The 8,780-nt window shown below is 44.1% G+C and overlaps 1 protein-coding gene across 1 annotated transcript; it reads right to left on the minus strand.

Annotated features, from left to right (window-relative positions):
* Positions 1–3,153: 3,153 nt before the first annotated feature.
* On the minus strand, positions 3,154–8,584 carry COQ7 (coenzyme Q7, hydroxylase). The gene is made up of 6 exons (XM_040593007.1): positions 8,462–8,584; positions 8,101–8,300; positions 7,562–7,676; positions 7,322–7,461; positions 4,114–4,182; positions 3,154–3,440 (listed from the first exon to the last, which is right to left on the minus strand). Exons 1-6 carry the CDS (start codon positions 8,520–8,522, stop codon positions 3,363–3,365), a joined length of 663 nt encoding a protein of 220 aa, XP_040448941.1. The 5' UTR covers positions 8,523–8,584; the 3' UTR covers positions 3,154–3,362.
* Positions 8,585–8,780: the final 196 nt, after the last annotated feature.

Here is an 8,780-nt window from a genome sequence, read left to right on the forward strand (position 1 = left end):
ACAAAAAAAGAGGAACTGCCAGTGAGCAAGGATATGCACAGCCATTGGAAGTGGCAGAAGAACAGCTCACCCACACTTCTGGATGGGCACAAATATGCTGCTCCAGTAAAAAGAAAGAACAAATCCTGCTCAGGAGCATAAAGCAGAGTTGTTCTACCGATTCATATTTTATGCTCACAGCTAGAGACAGCATTACTGTCTGACAGCCTACTCAAATGTGCAGGATGTGTTCAGCTGCTGAGGACAAAGAACTCACTGTGAGCATTCTCACAGTTACTGCAGATATGGCACTGACCTCACACAGTGACTTCCTGACATTTGATGTTCCCAGCCTTTGGCCAAACTAAATGCATTAAAAAATGAGGTTTGTCTCTTAAACGTTGTTGCCCCAAGCGAGCAGCGCGTGATGGTCTTGGAGGCCACCCACATCTTGGACAAAGAATCACATGAACACTTCTCTATGTCAGCAGCAAATCCCACAACAAAATTGTTGAACACCACCGCAGACATCTTCAGAGAATCCCCGTAAGCCCTGCTGTGGAGAGCATCAGGCTTCAGCCGAGTGCCATCTATCTAGGGAAGCCCCACAGATGCCTTGTTTAGTATTCAGTCCTGAGATGTAAGATGCTAAGAGACCAGGAAACTGTCTGGTTCGGTTTACAGTTTATATCCCAAGACCACTGTATGCATGGATGTGCAACTTCCAGCTTTGAGTCAAAACATGCTGTGCCCCTCCCTCCCCAGCTTTAACAATGGATGTATAAAAGACGCCGTCTCATGCTGCCCCTGTTATTAAAGGCTTTACAATGGACTATTCATCAAGCAATCTTTTTTCCCCTTTTTACTCAATTATGGAAGTCCATGACTTACATGACCGCACTGCATGTTCTTTCAACACCACTCATTACCCCTTTAGCCACTTCAATTAACTGTATTCCTTCTTGAACGTAACTAGGAATTTTCCACAAACTAGCAGCATACCAAATGCTTTAGAGAAATTAAGGCAAGAAATCTGCTAGACGCAACTTTTGTTCAGAAAATTGGTCAAGTTAGGGAAGATACTGTGTTAGTCTGATATGATGTACCTTTAGTAAACTCAAGTTTACATGCACGCTTCTTACAACTGCCTGGGGCTGAAACAATTAAAACAAGAACCCCTTAGAGCTATCTTCTTATTACCCAGTCCCTGAGAAATCTGTGATTTAGCTTTGAACTCCTCCAGTCCAGTTATTCCACTGGGTGTGCAAACCAGTCATAGAGAACCAAAAGCTACTTTGTTTGGACAATGTAAATAACACTAGTGGTTTGAGCATAACCAGGCCACACTTGCAATGGTGTGATAGAAGTGATACTTAAAGAATGTCCAAAGTGTCAGTCATAATAAATTATACAGAACAGGAGTTTCTATATTGACATTCAACCTTCAGTCTAAGCTCCTTCACAAAAAAAGGGTAAATAATCCTCTTTAAGAAGTTCTTCATGTACAATTACACACCAATCAGTACCAACAAATACTAACAGAGCTACTCAAAGAGGTAGACTCAGATGTACCTGGATTAAATGCTGTCTGAAGCCTCACCAAGCTTCCTGATGCTTGAATTTGAGATGCTCTGAGATGCTGCTCCCACAGGTCTCTGATTCCTGATGGCATCCCTGCACTTCTTATCCTCCTCTGGTCTCAAAGCAGCTACAAAGTCAGTACATAGCATTTGGCCAGCACATCAGAACCAGCACACAGCAAAACTTCACCACATTAACTAGCCTCAATATAACTGTAGCTTCACCATATAAGGTAAAAATCAAGATCGGCAATTTGGCCCCATTCCTCATGATAGTGAATGACTTGCTACTATTTCATTTCTTGATTTTCTAGGTTTATACCCATTACATCCCGCATCCATAGCTGACCTGTTCAATTAGTTATATCCTACTGCCTGGGCTAAGAAATACTGACTTCTAATAGATTATAGCTGTTAACCAGAAAACAAGAAGCAAGAAATTCTGCTCCCTGATCTGTCAAGCTTAGCTACTCTTATTAAGAAAAAAAATGAACAAACCAAAACAAAACCCACAAAAACCTGTAGAAATGGGAAACCCTTTAAAACTGGGAAAAAAAATTAGCTTATAGTTGTTAAACAAGTTGCATCTCCTCAAAGTTTTAGAAGCATGGATATAAGGGGAAGAGCATGGATATGTGCCTTCTTTGACCCACAATTCTGTTCACAGGGTTTCCCTCCCTTGCCACCTACAGTCAAAAGATCATGCTTCTCAGCTATAAAAATGGAAGTCTCTCACAGGGAATTTAAATGTTTGTATCACAATATCAGCATCTTCTATATTATCCATAGGCATTTGGAAAGACATAAAGAACAAAAGATGCATTCTTGCGCAAAGTCCCTTTCATACCTACCAGTTTAAGACATTCTAATTCCACTGCTGTACCTTCATCTTCTGCAATTAGTATTTAACAGAACAGGTGTGTACAACTTCGTCTTTTTTTATTTCTACTGCTCCATGCCAGGGTACCAGCAGAAAGTCTAGAGAAATTATTCAAACATGGAGAAAGTAAAAGCATCTCTGTTTGAGAGCCACTGAAGACTAGCAGCAAAGTAAGACAAACTTGAAAGCTGTAAGAGAATATTAAGGGCAATTTCACAGGTGCTCCAGGTTACTCTCTCCACCTGCTTTATCTCAGGGATTAACTCCTTACACTCAGGACAAAAAAAAAAAACCAAACAAACCCCAACAAAAAAAACCCACAACTACAAAAAAAAACCCAAAGGAAGAAAAATTCTACTTAAAGAATTCAGAATTGAGCCTGAAAAAAAAACCCAGAAAACCCACAAACAAGTCTTCAAATGAAAGTCTTAATAATACCACTCTTCATTCAAGACAGACTACTTACTAGTACTTCATTTACTTATCCTGAAAATAGAACTCAAAAATATCCTTAGTTAGTATTAACCATTTTAAAGAGAGCTAATGAGCTCCAGCTTATTTCAAGTACATACAAATTTGAAGACAGAAAATGTATTTATCATTTTATGTGTGTATGTATACACACATATTATATATATAAATCATGTATATACATACATCTTTTGCTGCCACCTTGTGAACAGTCTCTGAATAAGAAGGTTTAGCTCACACAGACCCAGTTCTGCCACCTTTATTCATATCTGGCTCAACTGACTTCAGTACAGATACTTTTTGAACGGGTACTCCACGTGACAAAGGGTGGCCAAACCAGATGCTTAGTGAAGAAAGTTTTAAAAGGCTGAATAAAATAACTATTAGTCTTCTGCAATTTCCATACACTTTTGTGTCACAGTTTATTGCCACAAACATCATGGAATATACCACTAAATTCTTTCTGATAAAAATATCGCAGCTTTGCATCCAAGTTGTATAGCTGTCTTCAAAATTGAGTAAGCTGGTGCCTGTAAAATAAAGAATAAGAGATTAAATACAACTAATGAAGTGTTGAGCTAGATTGTGGTAAGGAATAGTAAGCATTAGCTTAAAAAAACCCAACAAAACCAGAAGAAAGCAAAAACACTAACAAAAAAAACCACTAAAAAATGCCTGTATTTGTAGTCTAATCTACCCTAGAGAAAACCAAATTAAAACCAGTCAGCTTTACAGAATCCTTCCATTTCCCCACAAATATAAGTCAAGAGAAAAAAAGGAAAGAAGTCACACGTTCCTCATACGGTATACAAGGCAGCACAGAATTTACTTCAGTACTTCACACCTCCTAATATGGTTGTTTGATGATGCCTGAAGTTCCCAGTTGTATGGATAGCACTTATTAGCCTTATCTTAAAAAATATTTAATCTAAAGTTAAAATAAAATTAAAAATTGTGCAGAGGACACCTCTTGGGAAAACACAATCACTTTAACACTTGACACGAGTTCTGACAGGTTCAATTCTCTTCTAGGAAAATTAAAGCTATGTTATTACAGTGCTTTTTCATATTTATCTTTGGGAAAGAATATCAAGCACCTTTTCTATTTCTCAAAGAACTACGTCACAGTCACTAGGTAAGGAAGATAAAAGCATCACAGCTACATCCTCACTAAAAGTGTAAATCAGTTAACATTGTACTTACTGCTTCTGCATCATACTCGAGACCAATGTCATGGTGCTCCCATTCATCATCCCGAAACTGCTTGATTACCTTTAAAAACAGCAGTTAATTAGTAAGTCTACTTTGCAGAAAAATCAAGGCAGCTAGCATAAAAAACTATACGCTGTTGACCATTGTGTGCACCAGGGCAGGCATCTGAGGTGCGGGTCTCACAAAGACCTGAATCCACAATTCAGCAAGAAGGCAATTATTTACAGCATTACTCAAACCTAAAGTTCTTTTAATAGTCTCCAAAAAAGTCTTTAAAATCAAGCTGCTGTTTAATATATCGCTATCTTTTTCACTGTTTCAAGAAAATCTGTAGTTATACTAACTTGTAATGCTAATTAGTTTCACACATACAAATTATTTGGACAATTTAAATAACAAAATTAAGGTCCCTGCCTTGCCAGATGATCAGCAAGGGTGTTTCCCTGTAAGCCAACAGGGCTTTTGTCCATTCCAGCATGTTCTCAAGACCACTATTTTTCTCTGCTAATTTTTCAACTGGGACAAAAAGGTTGAAAGAATTTTCTCTCAAGATGCCTGCAGATAACCAGGATTGCTTAATAAAGCGCTCAGTATTTACAGACACCCAAGCACTGTCCCCACCCAACAAATTGTATCACTTTTGGTTTTGTCGCTAGTCCTTCCCATATTGACACTGTGAATAACCTTGCTGCTTAGCTTTTTCTCTTTATTTTGAGCCCCCTCAGTTTATAGATTTTATTTTCAGGGGTAGAATTTCCCTTATGCACGTCAGCATAACCTGGGTTACCTCAGATACTATTTCTGTAGCTAGAAGACATATTTGGAGTAACCAGATTTAGCTACATGTTAAACAATGCACAATAGAATTGGAAATTAAGAAGCAGACCCTAAAGCAAGATCCCACCCAACAGAGCACAAACAAGCTCGATGTGCTGCACGTGGAAACAGGTCAGTGTCCCACAACCTGGCTGCTCATAGCTGGGACGGGTGCACTCTACGCTGGGTTAAAAGCCGGCGGGATGGCCAAGCCCAAAGAGCAGTAGTAAACGGAGTTACATCCAGCTGGCAGCCAGTCACAGGTGGTGTTCCCCAGGGCTCAGTGCTGCCGCTGGTTCAGTCTAATATATGTACAATCTGGATGAGGAGATCAAGTGCACCCTCGGGTCGCAGATGACACCAAGCTGGGTGGGAGCCCTGATCTGCTTGAGGGCAGGAAGGCTTTGCAGAGGGATCTGGGCAGGCTGGGCCGATGGGCCAAGGCCAGCTGTATGAGGTTCAACAAGAAGTGCCAGGTCCTGCACTCTGGTCACAGCCACCCCACACAATGCTACAGGTTTGGGGCAGAGTGGCTGGGAAGCCACCTGGCAGAAAAGGACCTGGGGGTGTTGGTTGACAGCTGGCTGAATGTGAGCCAGCAGTGTGCCCAGCTGGCCAAGGAGGCCAACAGCCTCCTGGCTTGTATCCGAAACAGCGTGGCCAGCAGGACCAGGGAAATGGCTGTCCCCCTGCACTGGGCACTGGTGAGGCTGCACCTCCAAATCCTGTGTTCATTGTTGGGCCCCTCACTGCAAGAGGGATGTAGAGGGGCTGGAGCGTGTCCAGAGACAGGCAACAGAGCTGGGGAAGGGGCTGGGGCACAAGTCCTGTGAGGAGTGGCTGAGGGAACTGGGGATGTTCAGCCTGGAGAGGAGGGAGCTCAAGGGGACCTTATCGCTCTCTGCAGCTCCCTGGAAGGAGGCTGTAGGCAGGTGGGGGTCAGTCTCTTCTCCGGGATAACAAGTGACAGGACAAGAGGAAATGGCCTCAAGTTACACCACTGGAAGTTTAGACTGGATATTGGGAAGATTTTCTTCACTAGAAGGGTTGTTGAGCCCTGGAACAGGCTGCCCAGGCAAGTGGTAGAATCACCATCCCTGAAGTGTTTAAAGAACAGTAGATATGGTGCTTAGGGATCTGGTTCAGTGGTGGACTTGGCAGCCCTGGGTTCATGGTTGGACTTGATCTCAAAGGTCTTTTCCAATCTAAATAATTCTATGAAACACCCTGCAGGACTGTGTCCCAATTTGATGCCTAAAATACTGGGGGAATTTTTGATCCCCACAGAGCTAACAAACATTAGCTCCTTACACGCTCTGAACAGCGTTCAAAACCAGAATGTGAATGAGGTGCTGGCTGACAGCAGGCTTGGTACGAGTCAGCAGCGCGCCCGGCAGACAGAGAGCAAAATGCACGCTGGGATGCATCAAACACAGCATGACCAGCTGGTCAAAGAGGGGATTATCCCGCTGTATTCTGCACTGGTGCAGCCTCACCTGGAGTGCTGTGTGCAGTGCTGGGCCCCACCATGTAAGAATGATGTGAAGGTGCTTCAATACACCCAGAGGAGGGTAACCAAGCTGGTGACAGGGCTGGAAGGCATGTCCTATGAGGAGCAGCTAAGGACTTTGGGCTTGTCTAGTTTGGAAAAAAGGAGGCTGAGGGGCAACATCATTGCTTTCTACAGCTTCCTGAGGAGGGGATGTAGAGAGAGAGGTGCTGAGCTTTTCTTATTGGGATCCAGTGATAAGACATGTAGGAATGGTTCAAAGCTGCATCAGGGGAGGTTTAGACTAGACATTAGGCAGCATTTCTTTACTGAGAGGGTGGTCAAACACCAGAACAGGCTTCCTAGAGAGGTGGTCAATGCCCCAAGCCTGGCAGTGTTTAGACATTCAGACAATGCCCTTAAATAACATGCTTTAACTTTTGGTCACCCTGAATTGGTCAGGCAGTTGGACTAGATGATCACTGTGGATCCCTTCCAAGTGAAATATTCTCTTCTAACTATATAATCATATCCAGTATAAGCAAAATGTTACTATGCAATCACATTTTCTCCTTTTGACTCCCCTCTAAACCCTTCCTTTCACTCAGAACGAGTCAAAATTAAAGCAGTTCTCCCAATCAAAAGGGAAATACTGAATTACTGAAAGCATGCTGTAGCTAATCCAACATACATTTTAATTTTGGTGCTTGATCAATTTAGTTGCCGCTGAAGGAAAAAATATCCTTTTAACCTAAAGTTTTTGTTGACTTCAGCATTCTAAGCGATAGAACAAAGAACTGTAAATTATATGAGCCTATTATTTTAAAAAGACTAAAGTAGTATTAGGTAATTCAATGGATGTGTTAACTACTTTTTACATTTATAGTTTAATACCTGCAACAGTTCTTTGTACTTTTCTGGATCTTCTTCAATAAGAGTTCGGATCTGGCTATTGTAGTGATCCGATATGCTCTCTTCCACTGCCACTGTGCAAGCCATTGCACCTTTCTTTCCAAGCAAAGCACTTCCAGCCCCTGTGATTGTGGTACCAAACATATGAAAACAATTAACACAAATAATTGACACATCTGAAGACTTCACAAAACAATAATAATAGTAATAATACTAACTCACCTAAAACAAAACCTGCTACATTCCAAAAAGGCAACAGAACAGTAGGTCGAACTCTGTATGCAACCATTAGTTCATTGAACTTTTTGAGGTGATCTTTTTCTTGATTCCACATTTGCTGCAAAAGAGCCAGATCACAGTGAAGTAAAAAAAACAGGAAAGTTAAACTCTTCCAATAAAACTAATAAATCCAACGAAAACCAAGACAGCTCAGGCCACTAATGCTGCTTGTGGAGGTAACACTATTCACATCCCAAAGAAGAAGTGGTGAAGATGGGTAGATGAGGATAGTTATTAAAAGGCAACATAAAAATATTTGCAAAGTAAGAGTCTTCATGGCAGCACTATCCTAACTGCAGAACTGGTAACCCCCTTACCACGTAATCCTGCTGCTCTTTGTAAACCCACATTTGAACGCATTCAGAAAAAGATGGACAGCTATCTTACCAGGAAAGCTGCAATTTTTCAACTTCATTCGACCACTATTAATAAAGTACAAATTAAGCATAAACACAGCGATCGGTTTAGATCCACGTTCTTACCTGGATAACGGGCCCCACGCTGGACCTGCCCAAGACGGCCATCTGTCCCGCATAAATACGGTTTGCCCCGTACTCCCCGGCATGGTCCACGCGGATGATGCGGTCTATGACGGGCTTGTTGATGCCCTCCAGAGTCACCCGCGTGCTGCAGAGCCTGAGGGGAACCCCTCCGGCGGGCGAAGCCCACCGCCCCCGGAGACCTGCCGGAGAGACAAAGGTGACGCCAGCTCCACCGCCGCCCAGCCCCCGCCCGCGGCAGGCGGCGCCGGCCGGCGGTGCGAGGCCCCGGGCGGCGTGAGGCGGTGCCCCGCCAGGCTGAAGGGGGGGCAGGCGCGGGGGCCGAGCCGAGCCGAGCCCCTACCCGCCCGGCAGCGTCGCAGGGCACACCGCACAGCCGGAGCCGCGGCGGCCGCCACCTCCATCCCGCTGACCCCCACAGCTCCTCCCCGCGTCGCGCCGCCGCGCCGTCATCACCGCGGGCCGCCGCCGCGCCGCCCGCCCCCCCGCCATTCCCATTGGCTCCGCCAGCGGCGCTGCATTGGAAAGCGGAGCTGTCAGTCAGCGCCCGCGTCCCCTGGCTGCCGTGGGAACGGCGGCACGAGCCGGCCCGGGCGCGAGCGGCGGGGCGGAGCCAGCGCCGGCCACCTCCAACAGGCAGCCGGTAGAAAAACAATGAATCG

Source organism: Falco naumanni, chromosome 4 (assembly GCF_017639655.2).
Source record: "Falco naumanni isolate bFalNau1 chromosome 4, bFalNau1.pat, whole genome shotgun sequence".
Classification (NCBI taxonomy): Eukaryota; Metazoa; Chordata; class Aves; order Falconiformes; family Falconidae; genus Falco; species Falco naumanni.